General features: G+C 39.6%; 1 protein-coding gene across 3 annotated transcripts in view; it reads left to right on the top strand.

The window, feature by feature from the left end:
• The window catches only part of Trpc4 (transient receptor potential cation channel subfamily C member 4), a 174617-nt gene that overhangs the window by 99328 nt on the left and 48254 nt on the right, over positions 1-27035 (top strand). For 2 of the 3 annotated variants that reach the window (XM_029475583.2, XM_029475582.2), the window contains exon 4: positions 23302-23638. In XM_029475583.2, coding sequence (XP_029331443.1) covers positions 23302-23638 — 337 coding nt within the window. Of the gene's footprint in view, positions 1-23301; positions 23639-27035 lie in introns of those variants that run through there. The other variant, XM_029475584.2, reaches the window with a different exon arrangement.

Raw genomic sequence — 27035 nt, 5'->3', positions numbered from 1 at the left:
GGGACCAGAGACTGCATTAGTTAGGGAAGCAGAAAAACGGCCTGAGTAGGACCACAGGCCTCTTCCGGCTGGACCAGCACCGGGGTACCGTCAGCTACCCACGACCCCCGCCGCAGGATTTAGAGACTGCTGGTGAGTGGAACACAGCTTCTGCTCCAATCTTTAAACAGTGACAACGATAACAACTAACCCCAGAGATTACCAGATGGCGAAAGGTAAACTTAATAATCTTACTAACAGAAACCAAGACCACTCACCATCATCAGAACCCAGCACCCCCACTTCGCCCAGTCCAGGGCACCCCAACACACCGGAAAAGCTAGACACGGATTTAAAAGCATATCTCCTGATGATGATAGAGGACTTCAAGAAGGACTTTAATAACACACTTAAAGAAATGCAGGAGAACACTGCTAAACAGGCAGAAGACAATAAAGGGGAAGCACAAAAATCCCTTAAAGAATTGCAGGAGAACACTGCTAAAGAGTTACAAATCCTTAAAGAAAAACACGATAACATAAACAAACAGGTAGAAGTCCTTACAGAAAAACAGGAAAACACATCCAAACAGATGATGGAAATGAACAAAACCATACTAGACCTAAAAAGGGAAGTAGACACAATAAAGAAAACCCAAAATGAGGCAACACTGGAGATAGAAACCCTAGGAAAGAAATCTGGAACCATAGATACGAGCATCAGCAACAGAATACAAGAGATGGAAGAGAGAATCTCAGGTGCAGAAGATTCCATAGAGAACATCGGCACAACAATCAAGGAAAATGTAAAATGCAAAAAGATCCTAACTCAAAACATCCAAGAAATACAGGACACAATGAGAAGACCAAACCTACGGATAATAGGAGTGGATGAGAATGGAGATTTTCAACTCAAAGGACCAGCAAACATCTTCAACAAAATTATAGAAGAAAACTTCCCAAATCTAAAGAAAGAGATGCCCATGAACATACAAGAAGCCTACAGAACTCCAAATAGACTGGACCAGAAAAGAAATACTTCCCGACACATAATAATCAGAGCAACAAATGCTCTAAATAAAGATAGAATACTAAAAGCAGTAAGAGAAAAAGGCCAAGTAACATATAAAGGCAAGCCTATCAGAATTACACCAGATTTTCCACCAGAGACTATGAAAGCCAGAAGATACTGGACGGATGTTATACAGACACTAAAAGAACACAAATTCCAGCCCAGGCTACTATACCCAGCCAAACTCTCAATTAACATAGATGGAGAAACCAAAGTATTCCACGACAAAACCAAATTCACACATTATCTCTCCACGAATCCAGCCCTTCAAAGGATAATAACAGGAAAAAACCAATACAAGGACAGGAACCACGCCCTAGAAACAACAAGAAGGTAATCCCTCAACAAACCTAAAAGAAGACAGCCACAAGAACAAAATACCAACTTTAACAACAAAAATAACAGGAAACAACAATTACTTTTCCTTAATATCTCTTAATATCAATGGACTCAACTCCCCGATAAAAAGACATAGACTAACAAACTGGCTACACAAACAAGACCCAACATTTTGCTGCTTACAGAAAACTCATCTCAGAGAAAAGGATAGACACTACCTCAGAATGAAAGGCTGGAAAACAATTTTCCAAGCAAATGGCATGAAGAAACAAGCTGGAGTAGCCATTCTAATATCTGATAAGATTGACTTCCAACCCAAAGTCATTAAAAAAGACAGGGAGGGACACTTCATACTCATCAAAGGTAAAATCCTCCAAGAGGAACTATCAATCCTGAATATCTATGCTCCAAATACAAAGGCAGCCACATTCATTAAAGAAACTTTAGTAAAGCTCAAAGCACACATTGCACCTCATACAATAATAGTGGGAGACTTCAACACACCACTTTCACCAATGGACAGATCATGGAAACAGAAACTAAACAGGGACACAGTGAAACTAACAGAAATTATGAATCAAATGGATCTGGCAGATATCTACAGAACATTCTATCCTAAAACAAAAGGATATACCTTCTTCTCAGCACCTCATGGTACCTTCTCCAAAATTGACCACATAATTGGTCACAAAGCAGGCCTCAACAGATATAAAAATATTGAAATTGTCCCATGCATCCTATCAGATCACCATGGACTAAGGCTGATCTTCAATAACAAAATAAATAATAGAAAGCCAACCTTCACGTGGAAACTGAACAACACTCTTCTCAATGATACCTTGGTCAAGGAAGGAATAAAGAAAGAAATTAAGGACTTTTTAGAGTTCAATGAAAATGAAGCCACAACATACCCAAAATTATGGGACGCAATGAAAGCATTTCTAAGAGGAAAACTCATAGCTCTGAGTGCCTCCAAAAGGAAACTAGAGAGAGCACACATTAGCAGCTTGACAACACACCTAAAAGCACTAGAACAAAAGGAAGCAAATTCACCCAAGAGGAGTAGACGGCAGGAAATAATCAAACTCAGGGGTGAAATCAACCAAGTGGAAACAAGAACTATTCAAAGAATCAACCAATCAAGGAGCTGGTTCTTTGAGAAAATCAACAAGATAGATAAACCCTTAGCCAGACTCACTAGAGGGCACAGGGAAAGCATCCTAATTAACAAAATCAGAAATGAAAAATGAGACATAACAACAGATCCTGAAGACATCCAAAACACCATCAGATCCTTCTACCAAAGGCTATACTCAACAAAACTGGAGAACCTGGATGAAATGGAGAAGTTCCTAGACAGATACCAGGTACCAAAGTTGAATCAAGATCAGGTTAATGATCTAAACAGCCCTATTTCCCCCAAAGAAATAGAAGCAGTCATTAATAGTCTCCCAACTAAAAAAAGCCCAGGACCAGATGGGTTTAGTGCAGAGTTCTATCAGACCTTGAAAGAAGATCTAATCCCAGTTCTTCACAAACTATTCCACAAAATAGAAACAGAAGGTACTCTACCCAACTCATTCTATGAAGCCACAATTACTCTGATACCTAAACCACAAAAAGACCCAACAAAGATAGAAAACTTCAGACCAATATCCCTTATGAATATTGATGCAAAAATCCTCAATAAAGTTCTTGCTAACCGAATCCAAGAACACATCAAAACAATCATCCATCCTGACCAAGTAGGTTTCATCCCAGGGATGCAGGGATGGTTCAATATACGGAAATCCATCAACGTAATCCAGTATATAAACAAACTCAAAGACAAAAACCACATGGTCATCTCCTTAGATGCGGAAAAAGCATTTGACAAGATCCAACACCCATTCATGATAAAAGTCTTGGAAAGATCAGGAATTCAAGGCCCATACCTAAACATGATAAAAGCAATCTACAGCAAACCAGTAGCCAACATCAAAGTAAATGGTGAGAAGCTTGAAGCAATCCCTCTAAAATCAGGGACTAGACAAGGCTGACCACTTTCTCCATACCTATTCAACATTGTACTTGAAGTCCTAGCCAGAGCAATTCGACAACAAAAGGAGATCAAAGGGATACAAATTGGAAAAGATGAAGTCAAAATATCACTTTTTGCAGATGATATGATAGTATATATAAGTGACCCTAAAAATTCCACCAGAGAACTCCTAAGCCTGATAAACAGCTTCGGTGAAGTAGCTGGATATAAAATTAACTCAAACAAATCAATGGCCTTTCTCTACACAAAGAATAAACAGGCTGAGAAAGAAATTAGGGAAACAACACCCTTCTCAATAGTCACAAATAATATAAAATATCTTGGCGTGACTCTAACTAAGGAAGTGAAAGATCTGTATAATAAAAACTTCAAGTCTCTGAAGAAAGAAATTATAGAAGATCTCAGAAGATGGAAAGATCTCCCATGCTCATGGATTGGCAGGATCAACATTGTAAAAATGGCTATCTTGCCAAAAGCAATCTACAGATTCAATGCAATCCCCATCAAAATTCCAAATCAATTCTTCAACGAATTAGAAAGTGCAATCTGCAAATTCATCTGGAATAACAAAAAACCTAGGATAGCAAAAACTCTTCTCAAGGATTAAAGAACCTCTGGTGGAATCACCATGCCGGACCTAAAGCTCTACTACAGAGCAATTGTGATAAAAACTGCATGGTACTGGTATAGTGACAGACAAGTAGACCAATGGAATAGAATTGAAGACCCAGAAATGAACCCACACACCTATGGTCACTTGATCTTCGACAAGGGAGCTAAAAACATCCAGTGGAAGAAAGACAGCATTTTCAACAAATGGTGCTGGCACAACTGGTTGTTAACATGTAGAAGAATGCGAATCGATCCATTCCTATCTCCTTGTACTAAGGTCAAGTCTAAGTGGATCAAGGAACTTCACATAAAACCAGAGACACTGAAACTTATAGAGGAGAAAGTGGGGGAAAGCCTTGAAGATATGGGCACAGGGGAAAAATTCCTGAATAGAACAGTAATGGCTTGTGCTGTAAGATCGAGAATTGACAAGTGGGACCTCATGAAACTGCAAAGCTTCTGCAAGGAAAAAGACACCATCAATAAGACAAAAAAACCACCAACAGATTGGGAAAGGATCTTCACCTATCCTAAATCAGATAAGGGACTAATATCCAATATATAAAAAGAACTCAAGAAGGTGGACTCCAGAAAGTCAAATAACCCCATTAAAAATGGGGCTCAGAACTGAACAAAGAATTCTCACCTGAGGAATACCGAATGGCAGAGAAGCACCTGAAAAAATGTTCAACATCCTTAATCATCAGGGAAATGCAAATCAAAGCAACCCTGAGATTCCACCTCACACCAGTCAGAATGGCTAAGATCAAAAATTCAGGTGACAGCAGATGCTGGCGAGGATGTGGAGAAAGAGGAACACTCCTCCATTGTTGGTGGGATTGCAAGCTTGTACAACCACTCTGGAAATCAGTCTGGCGGTTCCTCAGAAAATTGGACATAGTACTACCGGAGGATCCAGCAATACCTCTCCTGGGCATATATCCAGAAGATGTCCCAACCGGTAAAAAGGACACATGCTCCACTATGTTCATAGCAGCCCTATTTATAATAGCCAGAAGCTGGAAAGAACCCAGATGTCCCTCAACAGAGGAATGGATACAGAAATTATGGTACATTTACACAATGGAGTACTACTCAGCTATTAAAAAGAATGAATTTATGAAATTCCTAGCCAAATGGATGGACCTGGAGGGCATCATCTTGAGTGAAGTAACACAATCACAAAAGAACTCACACAATATGTATTCATTGATAAGTGGATATTAGCCCAAAACTTAGGATACCCAAGATATAAGATACAATTTGATAAACGCATGAAACTCAAGAAGAATGAAGACCAAAGTGTGGACACTGTGCACCTTCTTAGAATTGGGAACAAAACACCCAGGGAAGGAGTTACAGAGACAAAGTTCGTAGCTGTGATGAAAGGATGGACCATTTAGAGACTGCTGTATCCAGGGATCCGTCCCATAATCAGCTTCTAAACGCTGACACCATTGCATACACTAGCAAGATTTTGCTGAAAGGACCCAAATATAGCTGTCTCTTGTGAGACGATGCCGGGGCCTAGCAAACACAGGAGTGGATGTTCACAGTCAGCTATTGGATGTATCACAGGGCTCCCAATGGAGAAGCTAGAGAAAGTACCCAAGGAGCTAAAGGGATCTGCAACCCTATTGTTGGAACAACATGATGTACTAACCAGAACCCTGGAGCTCTTGTCTCTAGCTGCATATGTTTCGAAAGATGGCCTAGTCGGCCATCAATGGAAAGAGAGGCCCATTGGACTTGCAAACTTTATATGCCCCAATATAGGGGAATGCCAGGGCCAAAAGAATGGGAATGGGTGGGTAGGGAAGTGGGGGGCGCTATGGGGGACTTTTGGGATAGTATTGGAAATGTAATTGAGGAAAATATGTAATAAAAATATTAAAAAAAAAAACTATGTATCAGGCAACGATCAGAAAATGTATAATTATGAATGCTTCAGCCTGGTATTTTAGCAACTCGGCTCTAGTGCTAAAGAACACATCCTTATTTGGAAACAGGATTGGTGTGCATGAGCCATTGGAAGGTGAGGTCACTGGCCTCCTCACTCCTGTTGTTGCTACAACTGGTACCCTTAGATGAGAGGGTAGTCATTGCAAAGTGAGGCACCTGAGAAACTGTGTTGTGACGACATGGGCAGAGACTGGAATGAGGTCCCGGAATGTCAAGGAGTGCTAAGAATTGACAGCCACGTAGCAGACAGCAGGAGGAGGCAAGGGGAAGATTGTGATCATTGGAATCTAGATGACAGACCGTGAGCCTCTAGAGCCAGGACAAAGAATTGAGAGTCATTTAATGCCTGTTTAATTGACTCTTATAGGACAGCATTTAAGAAAACAATATAATAAAAAAGTACATTTAAACAAAGTAACACCAAGTACACAGTGATAGAGCCTATGCAAAATTTTATATAAAAAAACAAAAAACAAAAAACAAATTTACCAGTACCTGAGGTCAGAGAGCTAGCAGTGAAGTTCCTTTCTGTACTGGCAGCCTTCTGATCCAGGGCCCTTAAAAAGGTTTTACTGACAGCCAGGGATCCAAGCTGCCAGTGACTAACATTCTAGACTCTGTGCTGTCTCTGTATAGCAGGTTGTGATTGCCCTGGAGTGGCCCTGATGGAAGCCGTGCAATCCAGTGCAAGTGGAGTTGGTGTTCATTACAAGTGGAAGCCCTGAACTGATTAAGAGAAAGGAAATTATGCTATCTATCATTTTAAGAATGTGATTTGGGTCATCAAAAAGAAACAAAAATGAGTAAAAGAAAGTGCCGAAACTGTAGTCAATAATCCTAGTGAGAAACTGGTACCAAGCTACAGCAGGGAGCTGAAGAGATGCTTTGACCAGGACTGAGCTGTCCTGTAGATGCTTAGACTGCAGACACAGGGACAGACAGGATAAAATGACTGAACAGTGATGAAAAAGCCTTATCTCCCTTCAAAGGCACTTTGCCCCTTATTCTCTGCTTCCTGGAAGTGATATCAAGAGTAGCTGTCCTGATCATCAAGTGCAGTTTTGTTTCCATGTCCCCTTTGTGGCTGTTCTAGTGAGAGCAGACAGTTCTCTCTAGGTGCCAGTTACTACATGAACCATGCCGTCTCCAGAACACATCAGTTCTTGTGTGTTGGAGACGAAGGTGGTTTCATTCCAACTTCAGTGAGCAGACAACTGAGTAGTGTAATCATTAGTGATTACTTTCCCCATGGTAGCCAAGGTAGTTTTCAAAGCTGTGCATTGTCAACAGCCAGAACTTCAGTGAAGGGAGAGGCATCATAGACTGTATTAGCCAGGGTCCTCTAGAGGAACAAACAGAAGATGAGCCATGAATATACATTAAAAGCCAAATTATTAGATTGCCTTATCAGAGTAGTTCAACAATAGCTGTCTCACACTAAGGAGGCCAAGAACCCAGTAGTTGCTCAATCCAGAAGACTGTGTGCTTTGATAGACTCAATTTGGTACCAAAAACCTCGGGAAGATTCCTGGGCTTCAGTCTATGTTAGAAGTCTATGCTTTTCGTTTGGTTGGTTTGTTGGCTTGGTTTGGTTGGTTGGTTTTGGTTGTTTTGAGAAACACAGGGTTTCTCTGTGTTGTCCTGGCTGCTCAGTAACTTACTCTGTAGACCAGACAGGCCTTGAACTCAGAGATCCTCCTCCCTCTGCCTCATGAAAGCTGGGATTAATGGCGTGTGCCACCACTGCTAGGCTGAAAAAGCTGTTTCTAATACCAGGGAGTGAATCAGTAGTGACAGCAAGAGAGGAAATGGACTCTCCGGTGTAAGTGAAGGCCAAGCCTGTGCAACAGTGAAAAGTGTGCCTTTTGCCATGTCCTTTCACATGTACCCCTACTAAAAGATGCTAGCCATATTTGAGATATTCTTCCCACATATAATAAAACAATCAAGATGACCACCCACAGCACTGCCTGCTGGGCCAACCTGATATTTAAAAACTGGCTCACTGAGGCCACTCCCCATGAGATTCTAGACTTTGTCAAGTTGCTAGTTAAAACTAAGGGTCACTGGGCGTTTTATTCTAAGATTAAAGTTAGTGTCTACTTAGGTAAGGCATACTGTAGTGCATGCCTTTAATCTTAGCTGTTAGAAGATAGACACAGGTATTTATCTGTGAGTTCAAGGCCAGCCTGGTCTATATATCAGGGTCTGAACCGTTAGGGATACATAGAGAGACCCTGTCTCAAAAGTTTGCTCATAGATTTTAAATACACATAGCCCATAGATTTGCAGAAAAGGATTTATACTCTGTGAACTAGAAGAAAATAGTGGAGTTGGTCCTCTTATTCCAATGGTGTACATAACTTAATCTTCTCAGGAATTGGAAGAATACCATATGATCCAGCTTTTTCACTCTGGGCATATACCCAGATAACTCAACTTCCTAACATAAGACATTTTTGCATCCCCATGTTTATTGCTGTTTTATTCACTATAATAAAGAATTGGAATCAACCTAGTTGTCAATCAATAGATGAATGGATAAAGAACTGATATATGTGTGTGTGTATACACACACACACATATACACACAACACACACACATATATGAATGACACATGTATGTTGTATATATATGCATACACATACACACAAACACACAACACACATATGTATGAATGTTATTCAACTCTAAAGAAAAATGTAAATCACAAAGTTTTCAGAAAAATGGATGAACTTTGAGTGTATTGTATTAAGTGAGGTCACAAAATTTCAGAAAGAAAGACCCTTCATATTCTCCCTCACTGGAGAATCTGTCAATAGTATATGTATGTGTGAGAACAAATGTGATGTGGGTCCAGTATAACTCAAGAAAGGCTAAGTATTGGAGATGAGGAAGGACAGAATAGAGAGGTGCACAGGAGTTATAAAAGGGAAGATAAAGCTAATTGCTTTTCTGTGTTTAACTCTGTCCCATGTTTCTCATTCTCGGTGATGGAGAAGTGCATAAAATACATAAGATAATGAGAAGCTACATAGTTCCCACTCTGGGTGGCTGTTCTAACTGCATACAAGTTTATTGAAATTTATAGACATTGGTCTGATTGGTGTTAGTATGTGCTATTTTTATTTCCACATTTTTCTTTTTTTTTGTTTTTTTTAACATGTAACAGTATTTTTTTAATTTTTAATATTTTTATTACATATTTTCCTCAATTACATTTCCAATGCTATCCCAAAAGTCCCCCATAGCACCCCCCCACTTCCCTACCCACCCATTCCCATTCTTTTGGCCCTGGCATTCCCCTATATTGGGGCATATAAAGTTTGCAAGTCCAATGGGCCTCTCTTTCCATTGATGGCCGACTAGGCCATCTTTCGATACATATGCAGCTAGAGACAAGAGCTCCGGGGTACTGGTTAGTTCATCATGTTGTTCCAACTATAGGGTTGCAGATCCCTTTAGCTCCTTGGGTACTTTCTCTAGCTTCTCCATTGGGAGCCCTGTGATACATCCAATAGCTGACTGTGAGCATCCACTCCTGTGTTTGCTAGGCCCCTGCATAATCTCACAAGAGACAGCTATATTTGGGTCCTTTCAGCAAAATCTTGCTAGTGTATGCAATGGTGTCCTCGTTTAGAAGCTGATTATGGGATGGATCCCTGGATATGGCAGTCTCTAGATGGTCCATCCTTTCATCACAGCTCGAAACTTTGTCTCTGTAACTCCTTCCATGAGTGTTTTGTTCCCAATTCTAAGAAGGGGCACAGTGTCCACATTTTGGTCTTCATTCTTCTTGAGTTTCATGCGTTTAGCAAATTGTATCTTATATCCTGGGTATCCTAAGTTTTGGGCTAATATCCACTTATCAGTGAATACATATTGTGTGAGTTCCTTTGTGATTGTGTTACCTCACTAAAGATGATGCCCTCCAGGTCCATCTATTAGGCTAGGAATTTCATAAATTCATTCTTTTTAATAGCTGAGTAGTACTCCATTGTGTAAATGTACCATAATTTCTGTATCCATTCCTCTGTTGAGGGACATCTGGGTTCTTTCCAGCTTCTGGCTATTATAAATAGGGCTGCTATGAACATAGTGGAGCATGTGTCCTTTTTACCGGTTGGGACATCTTCTGGATATATGCCCAGGAGAGGTATTGCTGGATCCTCCGGTAGTACTATGTCCAATTTTCTGAGGAACCGCCAGACTGATTTCCAGAGTGGTTGTACAAGCTTGCAATCCCACCAACAATGGAGGAGTGTTCCTCTTTCTCCACATCCTCGCCAGCATCTGCTGTCACCTGAATTTTTGATCTTAGCCATTCTGACTGGTGTGAGGTGGAATCTCAGGGTTGTTTTGAATTGCATTTCCCTGATGATTAAGGATGTTGAACATTTTTTCAGGTGTTTCTCTGCCATTCGGTATTCCTCAGGTGAGAATTCTTTGTTCAGTTCTGAGCCCCATTTTTAATGGGGTTATTTGACTTTCTGGAGTCCACCTTATTGAGTTCTTTTTATATATTGGATATTAGTCCCTTATCTGATTTAGGATAGGTGAAGTCCCTTATCTGATTTAGGATAGATCCTTTCCCAATCTGTTGGTGGTTTTTTTGTCTTATTGATGGTGTCTTTTTCCTTGCAGAAGCTTTGCAGTTTCATGAGGTCCCACTTGTCAATTCTCGATCTTACAGCACAAGCCATTGCTGTTCTATTCAAGAATTTTTCCCCTGTGCCCATATCTTCAAGGCTTTTCCCCACTTTCTCCTCTATAATTCCTCTGGTTTTATGTGAAGTTCCTTGATCCACTTAGACTTGACCTTAGTACAAGGAGATAGGAATGGATCGATTCTCATTCTTCTACATGTTAACAATCAGTTGTGCCAGCACCATTTGTTGAAAATGCTGTCTTTCTTCCACTGGATGTTTTTAGCTCCCTTGTCAAAGATCAAGTGACCGTAGGTGTGTGGGTTCATTTCTGGGTCTTCAATTCTATTCCATTGGTCTATTTGTCTGTCACTATACCAGTACCACCCAGTTTTTATCACAATTGCTCTGTAGTAAAGCTTTAGGTCCGGCATGGTGATTCCACCAGAGGTTCTTTTATCCTTGAGAAGAATTTTTGCTATCCTAGGTTTTTTGTTATTCCAGATGAATTTGCAGATTGTACTTTCTAATTCGTTGAAGAATTGAGTTGGAATTTTGATGGGGATTGCATTGAATCTGTAGATTGCTTTTGGCAAGATAGCCATTTTTACAATGTTGATCCTGCCAATCCATGAGCATGGGAGATCTTTCCATCTTCTGAGATCTTCTATAATTTCTTTCTTCAGAGACTTGAAGTTTTTATTATACAGATCTTTCACTTCATTAGTTAGAGTCACGCCAAGATATTTTATATTATTTGTGACTATTGAGAAGGGTGTTGTTTCCCTAATTTCTTTCTCAGCCTGTTTATTCTTTGTGTAGAGAAAGGCCATTTTTGTTTGAGTTAATTTTATATCCAGCTACTTCACCAAAGCTGTTTATCAGGCTTAGGAGTTCTCTGGTGGAATTTTTAGGGTCGCTTATATATACTATCATATCATCTGCAAAAAGTGATATTTTGACTTCATCTTTTCCAATTTGTATCCCTTTGATCTCCTTTTGTTGTCAAATTGCTCTGGCTAGGACTTCAAGTACAATGTTGAATAGGTATGGAGAAAGTGGACAGCCTTGTCTAGTCCCTGATTTTAGAGGGATTGCTTCAAGCTTCTGACCATTTACTTTGATGTTGGCTACTGGTTTGCTGTAGATTGCTTTTATCATGTTTAGGTATGGGCCTTGAATTCCTGATCTTTCCAAGACTTTTATCATGAATGGGTGTTGGATCTTGTCAAATGCTTTTTCCGCATCTAACGAGATGACCATGTGGTTTTTGTCTTTGAGTTTGTTTATATACTGGATTACGTTGATGGATTTCCGTATATTGAACCATCCCTGCATCCCTGGGATGAAACCTACTTGGTCAGGATGGATGATTGTTTTGATGTGTTCTTGGATTCGGTTAGCAAGAACTTTATTGAGGATTTTTGCATCAATATTCATAAGGGATATTGGTCTGAAGTTTTCTATCTTTGTTGGGTCTTTTTGTGGTTTAGGTATCAGAGTAATTGTGGCTTCATAGAATGAGTTGGGTAGAGTACCTTCTGTTTCTATTTTGTGGAATAGTTTGTTTAGAACTGGGATTAGTTCTTCTTTGAAGGTTTGATAGAACTCTGCACTAAACCCATCTGGTCCTGGGCTTTTCTTGGTTGGGAGACTATTAATGACTGCTTCTATTTCTTTGGGGGATATAGGGCTGTTTAGATCATTAACCTGATCTTGATTCAACTTTGGTACCTGGTATCTGTCTAGGAACTTCTCCATTTCATCCAGGTTCTCCAGTTTTGTTGAGTATAGCCTTTGGTAGAAGGATCTGATGGTGTTTTGGATGTCTTCAGGATCTGTTGTTATGTCTCATTTTTCATTTCTGATTTTGTTAATTAGGATGCTTTCCCTGTGCCCTCTAGTGAGTCTGGCTAAGGGTTTATCTATCTTGTTGATTTTCTCAAAGAACCAGCTCCTTGATTGGTTGATTCTTTGAATAGTTCTTCTTGTTTCCACTTGGTTGATTTCGCCCCTGAGTTTGATTATATCCTGCCGTCTACTCCTCTTGGGTGAATTTGCTTCCTTTTGTTCTAGTGCTTTTAGGTGTGTTGTCAAGTTACTAATGTGTGCTCTCTCTAGTTTCTTTTTGGAGGCACTCAGACCTATGAGTTTTCCTCTTAGAAATTCTTTCATTGCGTCCCATAAGTTTGGGTATGTTGTGGCTTCATTTTCATTGAACTCTAAAAAGTCCTTAATTTCTTTCTTTATTCCTTCCTTGACCAAGGTATCATTGAGAAGAGTGTTGTTCAGTTTCCATGTGAATGTTGGCTTTCTATTATTTATTTTGTTATTGAAGATCAGCCTTAGTCCATGGTGATCTGATAGGATGCATGGGACAATTTCAATATTTTTATATCTGTTGAGGCCTGCTTTGTGACCAATTATGTGGTCAATTTTGGAGAAGGTACCATGAGGTGCTGAGAAGAAGGTATATCCTTTTGTTTTAGGATAGAATGTTCTGTAGATATCTGCCAGATCCATTTGATTCATAACTTCTGTTAGTTTCACTGTGTCCCTGTTTAGTTTCTATTTCCATGATCTGTCCATTGGTGAAAGTGGTGTGTTGAAGTCTCCCACTATTATTGTATGAGGTGCAATGTGTGCTTTGAGATTTACTAAAGTTTCTTTAATGAATGTGGCTGCCTTTGTATTTGGAGCATAGATATTCAGGATTGATAGTTCCTCTTGGAGGATTTTACCTTTGATGAGTATGAAGTCCCCCTCCCTGTTTTTTTGATGACTTTGGGTTGGAAGTCAATCTTATCAGATATTAGAATGGCTACTCCAGCTTGTTTCTTCATACCATTTGCTTGGAAAATTGTTTTCCAGCCTTTCATTCTGAGGTAGTGTCTACCTTTTTCTCTGAGATGAGTTTCCTGTAAGCAGCAAAATGTTGGGTATTGTTTGTGTAGCCAGTTTGTTAGTCTATGTCTTTTTATCGGGGAGTTGAATCCATTGATATTAAGAGATATTAAGGAAAAGTAATTGTTGTTTCCTGTTATTTTTGTTGTTAAAGTTGGCATTCTGTTCTTGTGGCTGTCTTCTTTTAGGTTTGTTGAGGGATTAATTTCTTGTTGTTTCTAGGGTGTGGTTCCTGTCCTTGTATTTGTTTTTTCCTGTTATTATCCTTTGAAGGGCTGGATTCGTGGAGAGATAATGCGTGAATTTGGTTTTGTCGTGGAATACTTTGGTTTCTCCATCTATGTTAATTGAGAGTTTGGCTGGGTATAGTAGCCTGGGCTGGAATTTGTGTTCTTTTAGTGTCTGTATAACATCCGTCCAGGATCTTCTGGCTTTCATAGTCTCTGGTGAAAAATCTGGTGTAATTCTGATAGGCTTGCCTTTATATGTTACTTGGCCTTTTTCTCTTACTGCTTTTAGTATTCTATCTTTATTTAGAGCATTTGTTGTTGTGATTATTATGTGTCGGGAGGTATTTCTTTTCTGGTCCAGTCTATTTGGAGTTCTGTAGGCTTCTTGTATGTTCATGGGCATCTCTTTCTTTAGATTTGGGAAGTTTTCTTCTATAATTTTGTTGAAGATGTTTGCTGGTCCTTTGAGTTGAAAATCTTCATTCTCATCCACTCCTATTATCCGTAGGTTTGGTCTTCTCATTGTGTCCTGTATTTCTTGGATGTTTTGAGTTAGGATCTTTTTGCATTTTACATTTTCCTTGATTGTTGTGCCAATGTTCTCTATGGAATCTTCTGCACCTGAGATTCTCTCTTCCATCTCTTGTATTCTGTTGCTGATGCTGGTATCTATGGTTCCAGATTTCTTTCCTAGGGTTTCTATCTCCAGTGTTGCCTCATTTTGGGTTTTCTTTATTGTGTCTACTTCCCTTTTTAGGTCTAGTATGGTTTTGTTCATTTCCATCATCTGTTTGGATGTGTTTTCCTGTTTTTCTTTAAGGACTTCTACCTGTTTGATTGTGTTATCCTGTTTTTCTTTAAGGATTTGTAACTCTTTAGCAGTGTTCTCCTGCAATTCTTTAAGGGATTTTTGTGCTTCCTCTTTAATGTCTTCTACCTGTTTACTAGTGTTCCTTTGTATTTCTTTAAGTGTGTTATTAAAGTCCTTCTTGATGTCCTCTACCATCATCATGAGATATGCTTTTAGATCCGTGTCTAGCTTTTCCGGTGTGTTGGGGTGCCCTGGACTGGGCGAAGTGGGAGTGCTGGGTTCTGATGATGGTGAGTGGTCTTGGTTTCTGTTAGTAAGATTATTACGTTTACCTTTCGCCATCTGGTAATCTCTGGGGTTAGTTGTTATCGTTGTCACTGTTTAAAGATTGGAGCAGACTCTGTGTTCCACTCACCCGAAGTCTCAAAATCCTGTGGCTGGTGTCGTGGGTAGCTGGCGGGTGTCAGCCGACCCTGTGCTCTAGCTGCCCAGTTGCTGGTCCGGCTGGAAGAGGCCTGTGGCCCTACTCAGGCCGGTTTTCTGCTTCCCTAACTAATGCAGTCTCAGGTCCCGCGCGCAATTGGATTGGAGAAGAAGCTGTGTTCCACTCACCAGAAGTCTTAAGATCCTGTGGCGGGTGTTGTGGATAGCTGTCTATGTCAGCCGACCCTGTGCCCTAGCTACCCTGGTGCTTTTCTGACCGGAAGAGCTATTTCCACATTTTTCATAACACCATTTTTTAAAAGAATTAGGAAACCTAACTATTATGTGGAAATAGGAATGGCAGGAAACAGAACAAACAGAACATCAGTTATATCCTTTTGTATAATAAGAATTAATATATGCTTAGAGTACGTTGATGCCCACCTGCCCATGGTCCTTGCCCTGATGCAGATAGAAGCAAAATTTAGTCTTTGGCTCCAGTGGAGATGAAAACTGTATATGGTTCATCTCTGTGGGACTCGTTCGCTCATCAGTGACTGGGGACTGGGGGTCAGCCTTCAATACCTGACTGTAGACCACACCTCACACTATTTCCCCCTAGCACTGTCCTGATTATTCAACACACGAAAAAACACTTGGGCATGGTTCCGTCAATAACCAAGAAGTTCCTTCCTCTCCATGTCTGTTTATTTTTTAAAACTTTAAGCAGCATCATAGAATTAGTTTCTATTTTCACAAATCATTTCAGTTGTTTACTTGTGCCTTCAAATGGGCCTTGGTGAATGGCTATGGAGACTTTACCAACTGCTCCCCTTTGTAATTTTCAAAGAGCTGCCATTAACTAGTGATTGTAGTTTCTGGCCACTTAGTTGGACTTGCTTTCTAGGTTCAATCTATTTGTTCCATAGGTGTTTATCTGTTTACTTGTTGCTTGCTTGGTTGAGACAGGGTCTCACTGTGCAGATCAGGGTTGCCCCAAACACTTCGTTTTTCTGTTTCCATTTCCCTAGAGCTGGGATTACAGGCATGAAGCACCATGCCCGCCCGTATCAAGTTCTATCATGTAATGTATTCAGTGCTGAGCTCTTGCCACCTCCGTTTAAAGACTGCCTGGCATTTCCAGCCTCCTGTTACTACTCACTACCCTTGCAGGTCAGTTTCTACACCAAATCTGAACATAGACCCAGGAGTATTTTAAGAAATTTAATTGTGTGCTTGCCTGACCAACACGTTAAGTAGAGATGAGTTATCATCCTTCACTGACATCAACGTGGTACCCTAGGGATAGGACATCTGGAAGCCCCACTCTGAAAGACTAATTTATCATGTGTGTTCAAGGAAAGTGGTTAGGAAACCTGGTGACCAGTTTGACAGTTCTTTGCACTCAGTGGGACCAGATGGCTTCTTGACAGTGGAAGACGGGATCTCAAAGGTCTCAGTTAGTTTTCCTGATCATTCTTAAGACTTTTTGTGTTGTTTTCTCAAATATGATAAAAGATTCATAGGGTGTTGTTTTTTTTTTTTATTTCAAGAAAGCTCCTAAAAGCAATTTGATTATTAGTTAGTGGCAAACTAGTTATTCTATGGCTATTGTTCTTAAGCTATTACTATTATTATAATAGATGTGATATTTCTCATAGAAATCCTTTTCTACTAATTATTCCCTTTATGACATACTAATTACAATTGGGTTATAAAATTCTCTTTCTCACTCACAAAGATCAAGACTGGGTATTTTTTATAATTACTAGAATGTATATTTACATTAAATTCTAACTAGTCTCAAAACGTTTATTCTGTACACTAGAACTATGAATAGCTTCATTAGGCATCAGATAAATTAAATCAGTGTTTCTGAACTGTTAACACTAACAGGAGTAATGCAATATTTAGTGTTCCTCACCAGGTCTAATGTTAGATCTGACACACTGTGTCACTGACGAACTTCTAGTTAATGACTGTGTCACCGGCCACAGCCACGGCTGCAAGTAGCAAGGACATGGACTCAGGAGTTCCCTGAAGAAATTTTTCACATAGATGCTAAGAGATAGTGACAGATTCCCTTTCCACTGTATGTCTGTTAAGTCCACAGTAAGTTACAGACTAACTAGCCCAAGAATTTTTTTTTTCGTCGTCGTTTTCAGTACGGTCTTTCCTAAACAGAAGCCAAGGGACATTCTCCAGCCAGTGTGAATCTGTCAAAAGCCTGCCTGCTATTTCAGGCTTAACTTGCTGCCTTGAATTTCCCATGATGGTTTTATGTTCATGCTGCTTTCCTGATGCAACATCTCCCCTGCTTCCTGGATCTCTCTGTTTCAGAAGGTCATGTGAAGTTATCTATAACATGACCCATTTTCAATACACATTGAGTGCCCAGAAATGGACTTACTAGTTCTGAAAGACTGTGCTCTCTCTCTCTCTCCCTCTTACATAGCTAGGGTCTGACATACATCGCTGGCTTTAATTAGGAAACAGCACAGGGAAATGGTGCTTTGATTAATAAAGTAAATAGATATAATCAACCTGAATTCAGGCCGGGAGACTGGAGGAATTGTTTTTGTTGTGGATACAACTGTAGCTCTCTTTGGGAAACAGTCAGCCAGAGTTGAAGGCCACTGGCAGCTTTGAAGGGATATAAATGGCTGATATAATAGAAAAGGTTTTTCATCTAGGGATAACATAATTTGGGAGAACGCTCTGTGTTCAGAGAGCCCTGAAACCCTGTTATCAACATTATAAAACACATTTTTGAAAACAAACAAAACAAAAACCTTGGTGGAAGGTCTTAAACCAGGCAGAACGACTGCCTCTAGAATAGACATATTTTGTAGTGTAAATTTGGGGTATGAGGGTTGGGAAGCTGAAAATATGAAGGGAAGGTGAATTCTAAATCAATCACATCCGGGCAGAATACCCATTGCCATTTTTGTTGTCTGCTTCCTTTCTGTTTGCTTTATCTGTAGTTAATGTTTCAGTTCCTGTCTATGCGGGGGGGGGGGGATTCAGCTGATTTAAGTATTTTTATTAATTAATTATTTTATTTATTCACATCCCAAATGCTGCCCAACGACATGGTACTCTCATTCCCCCTCCCCTTCACCTCTGAGAGAGTGCCCTTTCCGGGTATTCCACTTCCCTGGTACATCAAGTTTCTACAGGTTTAGGCACATCCTTTCCCACTGAGGCCAGATAAAGCAGTCCACTGCATACATACATGCCAGGGGACTAAGACCAGCCCATGTATAGGAGCTCCCAGGGGTTCAGATTAGTTGATACCATTGGTCTTCCTATGCGGTTGCCATCCCCTTCTGTTTCTTAATCTTTACCCTAAATCTTCGAAAGGGGTCCCTAACCTCTGTCTCATGCTTGGCTGTGAGAATCTGTAACTGTCTCAGTCAGCTGCTGGTTAGAGCCTCTCAGAGGACAACCATGGCAGGCTCTTGTCTGCAATTACAACATAGCATCAGTAATAGTGTTAGGGATTGGTGCCCCCCTGTAGGATGGATCCCAAGTTGGGCTGGTCACTGCTCAGCCACTCCTTCAGTCTCTGCTCCATTTTTGTCTCTGCATTTCTTTTAGACAGGAGCAATTTTGGGTTGAAAGTTTTGTAGGTAGGTTTACATCCCTGTCCCTCCACTGAGGGTCCTGTCTGGGTACTGGAGGTGGTCTCTTCAGGTTCTATGTCCCCACTGTTGGGCATTTTGGCTAAAGTCACCTACACTGAGTCCTGGGAGGCTCTCATTCTTGTTTAACTTCTTTGAGTCTGAGGGGTGTGCCATGGATATTCTAAACTTTTTTTTGGCTAATATCTACTTATCAGTGAGTACACACCATGCATGTCCCTTGGGGACTGGGTTACCCCAATTAGGATGATATTTTCTAATTCCATCCATTTCCCTGTGAATTTCATGAAGTCATTGTTTTTAATACCTGGATACTATTCTATTGTGTAAATAAACCATATTTTCTGTATCCATTCTTCAGTTGAGGGACATCTGGGTTGTTTCCAGTTTCTGGCAATTAAGGATAAGGCTGCTATCTATGTACATGGTGGAGCATGTGTCCTTCTGGTATGGTGGAGCATCTTTTGGGTGCATAGCTGGGTCTTCAGGTAGAACTATTTCCAGTTTTCTGAGAAGTTACCAGATGATTGCCAGAGTTATTGAACAAGTTTGCAATCCCACCAGCGTGGAGGAGTGTTCTTCTTTCTCCACAACTTCGCCAGCATGTGCTGTCACTTGAGTTTTTTGATCTTAGGCATTCTGATTGGTGTAAGGTGGAATATTAGTCCTCTTGATTTGCATCTCCCTGACAACAAAGGACAGTGAACATTCCTTTAAGTGTTTCTTGGCCATTCAAGATTCCTCTGTTGAAAATTCTCAGTTTAGCTTTGAACCCCACTTTAAAATTAGGGGTTTTTTTTTGAGTAGCCACTCTACTATCTAATAAAATAGACTTTCAACCAGAAGTAATCAAAAAAGATGGGGAAGGACACTTCATATTCATCAAAGGAAAAAATCTACCAAGATGAAGTCTCCATTCTGAACACCTATGCCCCAAATGCAAGAGCACCCACATTCATAAAAGAAACTTTACTAAAGTTCAAAACACACACTGAACCTCACACAATTATTTTGGGAGACTTCAACATCCAACTCTCACTAATGGACAGGTCATGGAAACAGAAACTAAACAGAAACACAGTGAAACTAACATGTGAACCAAATGTATTTAACAGATATCTGCAGAACATTTCATCCCAAAACTAGATAATATACCTTCTTCTCAGCACCTCATGGAACCTTCTCCAAAAATGACCATATAATTGGACACAAAACAGGCCTCAACAGAGACAAGAAGATTGAAATAATCACGTGCATTCTATCAGATCACCATCAACTAAGGCTAGACTTCAATAACAACAAAACAACAGAAAACTCATGAAAACGGAACAACTCTCTACTCAATGATAACCTGGTTAGAGAAGAAATAAAGAAAGAAATTAAGAACTTTCTAGACTTCAATGAAAATGAAGCCACAATATACCCAAACTTATAGAAAACAATGAAAGCAGTGTTAAGAGGAAAATTCATAGCACTAAGTGCCTTCATAAAGAAATTGGAGATATCTAATACTAGTAATTTAACAGTACAACTGAAAGCTCTAGAAAAAAACAAGGAAACAAACATACCCAAGAGGAGTAGACAGCAGAAAATAGTCAAACACAGGGCTAAAGTCAACCAATTAGAAACAAAGAAAACAAAACAAAGAATCAAGAACTGGTTTTTTGAGAAAATCAACAAGATAGACAAACTCTTACTCTAACTAAAAGGTACAGAGACAATATCCAAATTAACAAAATTATAAATAAAGAGGGAGACACAGAAACAAAAACTGAGGAAATTAAAAAAGTCATCAGGTCTTACTTCAAAAGCCTATACTCGACATAACTGGAAAAATCTAAATAAAATGGATAATTTAAGTAGTTTTAAGTATACTTTTTGTTTTATTCTTCTCTTCTTTTTTTTCTATATGCTTTGGGATTTTTACTGTTTTGTGCAGTTGTTTTTATTTCGTCTATGTTGGATCATGATTTCTTTGTAAAAATTAGATTAGAGTCAGTTATTTTTACAGTCATTAAAACCCTATGTCTCAGTGTCTGTATAATACTCAAAGGATATAGCTTTTGAAATGACTTAAAAGTTATTGGGTGCAAATTATGAAGAATTTAAAATTAATTTTCAGTGACTCGTCTATGAATGCATGGGATCACTGTAAGTTTGAATGCTGAGAGTTCTCTTTGTGTAGGGGTTGGCCAGGGCCTGATCCACAGACCTATAGTGAAAATCTCCTTCCCCAAGTCCAGGTGGCTGCAGGAAACAGTGGCTCCTCCATTTCTGCCCCAGGAAGACAGTGGAGAAACCCAGGCCATAGACCCCCAACTTCATGTGAGCAATGCTCTGGGGTCTGGCCAGGGCTTCCCTGGATGGACCTGTAGTTTAGTCAAAGAGAGAGTCAGTTCTCTGAAAGAGTCCTTCACAGGGAGTTGGAGAAAGCTGAGCAAGGGACAAGAAGTAGAAAGAGACTCAGAGAAGAAGTAAGGTATCAAGGAGGGAAGGGAGGCAGGAGACAAAATGTTGGAAGGGGATTCTCGGGGTCCTCATGTGATACCTTGGGGAATCAAAGCAGATCATAGAACATTCATCTTCTTCCACCATTATCTATGACACTGCTGTCAGTCTAAGGAAAGGCTTTGGCCAGAAAACGAGTGAAAGTCTAGATTCTTTGATATAAATTCAAACATTCCTTTCTACAGAATCTTACAGTCGCTTAAATTAGTAACAATAAGAAACAAATTGCCCTCCTGACCCTTGCTTGGAGGAAATGCTTTGATTTATCTGTGTTTACTTAAGCCTGTATCATAAAATTTTGATTTATTTCATGTCTCTCTGCCCACTCTTATATGCTTTGATTAGTAAGTGTCCAGAACAAGAAGACCAACTCCCATTCATCTAACCCACATGACTGGACACCTCGGATACTGGATGTCTCAATCCATCATTCCATTGCCTCTTTTTCTTCCCAAGGAAGCATCCTTTCTCATCACCCAGGGATTAATTGTTTGCACACCATCTGAAAAGAGGCAGGGCCAAGTCTTACCAGGTTCATACAGCAGAGAGACAAAGAAGAAGACTAGGGAATGTGGAGAAGGGTGAAAAGAACTATGAAGGGACAGGTGTCTGGTTTGCACACAGAGAAAGCTCTTTTCTGACATCAGCAGAATCCTTCTCAAGGGTCTTAAGTGTTGGCCTCATGCAGAATTACACCGCCATTCTTCACACCCACTGCACACTTTACCACCAGTGTAGGCTGGAACTCCCCTGCTGTGTCTTATCTTGAATGGCTTTCTTCTCTCTGAAAGTCATCCTTGACCAAGTGGAACTCCATTCATGTGACACTGAAGTGTCAGTCACAGTGAAGAAAAAACTTGTGTGTAGGAAATGTGGACAGCACATTTCAACACTCCATCTTGATCTGAAATGTTGGATAATTATAGCCATTTCTTATAACTCTTTCCTCCTCATTTAAGAGGAGAAAGCAGTATATATATGTTACACTTTAGGCATGTTATTGGGGTAATATGTTTGTGAAATAGCTTGTATATAATAATTGATTAGTATATATGATAATATACTCAGTAATGTTTCTAATAAACTCAGCTATGACAATGATCATTAGCTTATTTATAGTACTATATTCTTACTTTTCTATTAACCAGACCCAATTGAATATATATATTTGTTTTTATGAGAGAGAAACTCATGCATGTGTACATATGATGGAAAATGTTAAAAGAAGAACTAAAATGTGATGTGAACATTTTCACTTCCTATCCTGTGTGTATACGTTTCTTAAATATTTGGCCTTTTTTTTTTTTTTTTTTTTTTTTTTTTTTTTTAGGTAGTGTATCCTCTGTGTTGAGTAGAGGTTTTTTTTGTTTGTTTGTTTGTTTGTTTGTTTGTTTTTGTGTCAGCTTGCCAGGGACATAGACACAGCCTGGAAGAGGGAATGTCAAATTGAGTGGGGCTCCATTATGTTGGTTTGTGGGAATGTCCGTGGGGCATTTTCTAAATTGCTAATTTAGCCCAGCCTGCTATGAGCATGAACTCTGGGCTGGAGGCCTTGGGCTTTGTAAGAAAGATAGATGAGAAGTCAATAAATAGCATTACTCCACAGTCTCTGCTTGATTTACCACCCCCAGGTTCCTGCCTTGGCTTCTTGCATAATGGACGGTCACCTGCAAGCTAAATAAATCATTTCCTCCCCAAATTGTTTTGTGGTCAGTGTTTGATCACAACAACTAGGACAGGTTGTGTATTCTTATTCTTTCCCTCTGCTTCCATTGCCAGTGTAGGGACTCCATTTCGACTCTCTTTAAGCCTAAGCACACAGCACTGTGCCGTGAGTGCAGTAAGTGCCCATTGTATGGTCTTTGTTAGAATGGCTTCATGTGTTTTATTTTTACTCTAAGATCAGGTGAACCACAGCTTGTGTCTTTAAATTCTAATACTGCTTTACCAAAGAATACATGGTTTGTTTAAATTTGATTTTAATATGAAATTGGAAAAAAATATTCAAGCGTGTCATTATCTTTTCCTAAAACTATGCGGTAAGGGATAACGATGTCTCTGAGTTCTTCCTGATGAACTGAGGTCATTACATACAGTAGGAACCTAATTTTCCTTCTCCGTTCCTCCTAGTTTGTTGCTCAGCCCAACTGCCAGCAGCTGCTCGCTTCCCGCTGGTACGATGAGTTCCCAGGCTGGAGGAGAAGACACTGGGCGGTGAAGATGGTGACGTGTTTCATAATAGGACTACTCTTTCCGGTCTTCTCCGTGTGCTACCTGATAGCTCCCAAAAGCCCACTTGGACTGTTCATCAGAAAGCCATTTATCAAGTTTATCTGCCACACAGCCTCCTATCTGACCTTTTTGTTTCTGCTGCTGCTAGCCTCTCAGCACATCGACAGGTCAGACTTGAACAGGCAAGGTCCACCACCAACCATCGTGGAGTGGATGATATTACCGTGGGTCCTGGGTAAATGTGTTACTCTAGAAAATATAATAACGAACGTGTCTCTGCCATGGAATTTTGTTGCTTAGAAAGAATCTTGACTAATGTTTGGGGCAGAGGGAGAGATTACACACAGGTTCTGCCCGTGGTAGCTCTAAGACCTCATCTTTTAAATCAAACAAATGTTTTACCAATTGTGTTGTGCTTGTTCCCAAATGCAATGCAGGCAAGGTAATCGTAGGTTACAGATTACAAGGAGTTGATGACTCCTTGTCCCATAAGTGACTCAGGGTTTGTGCCTTGCTTGCCTTTTGAATCTTTTGGATGTGTCCCATTGGCCACATATAATCTCTTATTTTTCTCCTGTCCTGGCATCTGATCCCAGAGCCTTTATGGGGGCAAGGAGGTAGTCTCTGTCACTGACCGAACCAGACCTGCGCCCCTTAGTTTTCTTATATGCCTGCCACATAGAAGTATGAGTATCTCAAGAACTTCTGATTCTATGTATGTATATGTGTAGTTCATCTATTGTTTTTCTCAGAAAATTCTGTAGTTAGAGAAATAGGAAATTAAACAATAGGAAAAGATTTAACCTCCACTTACCAGAGATAGATAATTATTTTAGAACTGCTACAATCAGAGTAGAAAACCTTATTTATTAACCACTGTGTTTTTGCTTCCTTTCTGTTACTGTAGCCATCCTTAGAATTTGCATTTTAATTATCCTTTACTGTATTCTACTGTGGTTTGCTGAGTAAGCATATTTTTTTCAGTTTCACTTGAATTCCCCTTGGTCTCAGATCCAGTTCCTTAGAGAACATGACTCATTTCATGATTCCTAATCTCAGGAGATCTGCTTGGGTTAACTTCAAAACTGAGAGGAGTCTAGCATGAGGATCAGAGGGGAGAAAGGTGACCTGCCTTCACTCCTAGACCTTAGTATAAGTGGTAGCAAAGAACAGTATAGTGATGTGAAGTTGGTGTTGTACATGTAACTATGCTTTATAAATACCATCTCAAGTGAGCTTTAGGGTCAGTCCTGACTAACCTGAAGTACATGCATATATAAGGTAAAAGGGAAGTTTAGATCTGTAATTCCTCAAAGAAACATTACAGCAAGGAAGTTGATAGCCAGATGAAATTATCACTGTCAGTCAAAGTATCTCACATAAGGGACATATTTTATGTTAATTTTCTTCAGAGAGAAACTTTCTGCAGTAACTCTTACTAAAGCATTTAAAAGGCCGTATGTTATGCACTGACAACTCACGCTACATGTCTGAAAGCCCTGACATCCCAAATGGAATGTGCAGCTTTTTTAGGAAAACCTTCCAGGTGCGGCATGCTGTGATCATAAATAGTATTGCTTGCCTTCATGCCATCAATGAGTATATTGAATACCTTCAAAGAGTCAAAGACTGGGACCATTACATAGCAAGCAAAAGGCATTTGGGCTGATGGACTTTAAATTTCACTGGAGGGAGTAGGTAGTGAATTAATGATCAGAATTGCAGAAAATGGTAAATGTTATAAAAAATAAAAACATCTAACTTTGAAGTTAAAACCACCTTTGATTACCTGCTATGTATTAAATTTGTAGCAGAATATTTCTTGATAAGTGGATGAAAGAAATGATGTCAGAGACACTAGGTAATTAGTGTGTAGTCTTAAATGTATTATAATTCCAAAAAGATGAAGTATTTGCTAGAGGTAACATTTTCAGGATAATATGACCAGAGGGATAAAATTGATCTGAAAGCTTTTAGAGTGAAAAGATGTATTTTAAAAGATAAAAGAGTATGTGAATTGTTATCAACAGGGCATGTGATATGTGTTTATGTATCAGGTAGATCTCTCAAGAGAGTTATATTGGTGAATCTTGAGAGCCTCCTTGCTAAGGCTGAGTGTGCGGTGCTTTAGAGGACCCAGAATTGTAAGGGCTGTGAGCCCTTACTGGGATGCTATGGATATACTTTACTATGGACTTAGAATATAGGCAGTCACAAACCCTCAGGGTTTTTGGTACCTTCATCGATAAAGGGAAAGGCTTTTCACTGAATGACACTTGATCCCCCATTGAGTCTACAGAGCTGCCCTCCTTAGGAAGAGGGAATTGCTGTTCTCAAAAGGGAGCAGAAGACGGCATTAGGACAGGAGGGCTGAGAGCTTTCTGTGAACATGTGATCTAGATTAAAGGGGTGTGGTCTGATTTGGTGGCTGCATCAGTGAAACATTCTTATCTTTTTGCCTAAGGCTGATAGGTGATGAAGTAAGACATCTTTAGTTTCATTTCCTGTATGGTTCTAGATGTTTAACAATAAAGTAGAATGACGTGGGACTGGAGAGATGACTCCATGATTGAGAGAGCACTGGCTACTCCTGCAGCAGTCCATGGTTCTTCCCAGCACCAACCTAGCTGCTCAGCTCACAACCATCTGTAACTCCAGTTCTAAGGGGGGTAGGCTCTTCTGGACACTGCAGGATACATACATACGTACATACATACATACATACATACATACATACAATGTGTGTGTGTGCAATTAAACATATGGAGGCAAACACTTAATACACATAAAATTAAAGAAAAGAAAGGATTCCTTGGGATACTAGTTTTCAGACCTTCCCAAAAACCAGTTTGAGTTTTTCCTCAGGATCCATTATAACTAAATTATAATAGGTAAAAAATATTCCATAGTTGTTCATATAGCACAAAAGTAAACACACATGTACATAGACATATGCGTATATACACTTATATAATCAACTTAGCAAACACTTGCAAAATTAATAACATATCTTTTTCATGAAAGTAGTACTCAGTAAAGGTTGTCATATATTAAATACTGCCTTGCTCCCAAGAGAAGGTAAAATGGCTGCTGAAGTGATTGGCATTAAGTCATGCCTAAGAATATGCCACAGTCAGACAGCATGCAAATCTGTGCTCTGCGAGCACAACGAGAAGGGTGAAGTGAGGAGATGATGGAGCAGAGAACAGAATCTCAGCTTGGTTAAAAATAGCGCCTGGAGAATTGCTAGCCACAAAGCAAGACGTGCCCATAATATCCACATTACCCAGCTTGCCTGGATCGCAGGCTGCTTTAGCAATTTTTCTTTAGCAACATTGGCTTCTTATTTCCCTCATTTACTGTATATTATATAAGTTAAAACATTGAAGTTAAGAAGTCTGAAAATGTTCAACTAAGTCTGCCAAACAGGTGACATGGATTTCATAATGTTGATCTTATTTTCATCTTAACACTCATAGGAACCAACAAACATCTTCCTGGGACCAATATATATATATGTGTGTGTATAATTTTTATTCTTGTGATATATATTTGTGTGTGTGAGTGTATATATATATATATATATATATATATATATATATATAATTTTAGTCTGGTGACCATTTTTGTTT

This window comes from Mus caroli, unplaced genomic scaffold, assembly GCF_978045245.1.
Source record: "Mus caroli unplaced genomic scaffold, Mus_caroli_1 scaffold_3, whole genome shotgun sequence".
In the NCBI taxonomy this organism is placed as follows: Eukaryota; Metazoa; Chordata; class Mammalia; order Rodentia; family Muridae; genus Mus; species Mus caroli.
Note: the sequence above shows the minus strand (reverse complement) of the source record. Positions and strands in the feature narration are given on the sequence as shown.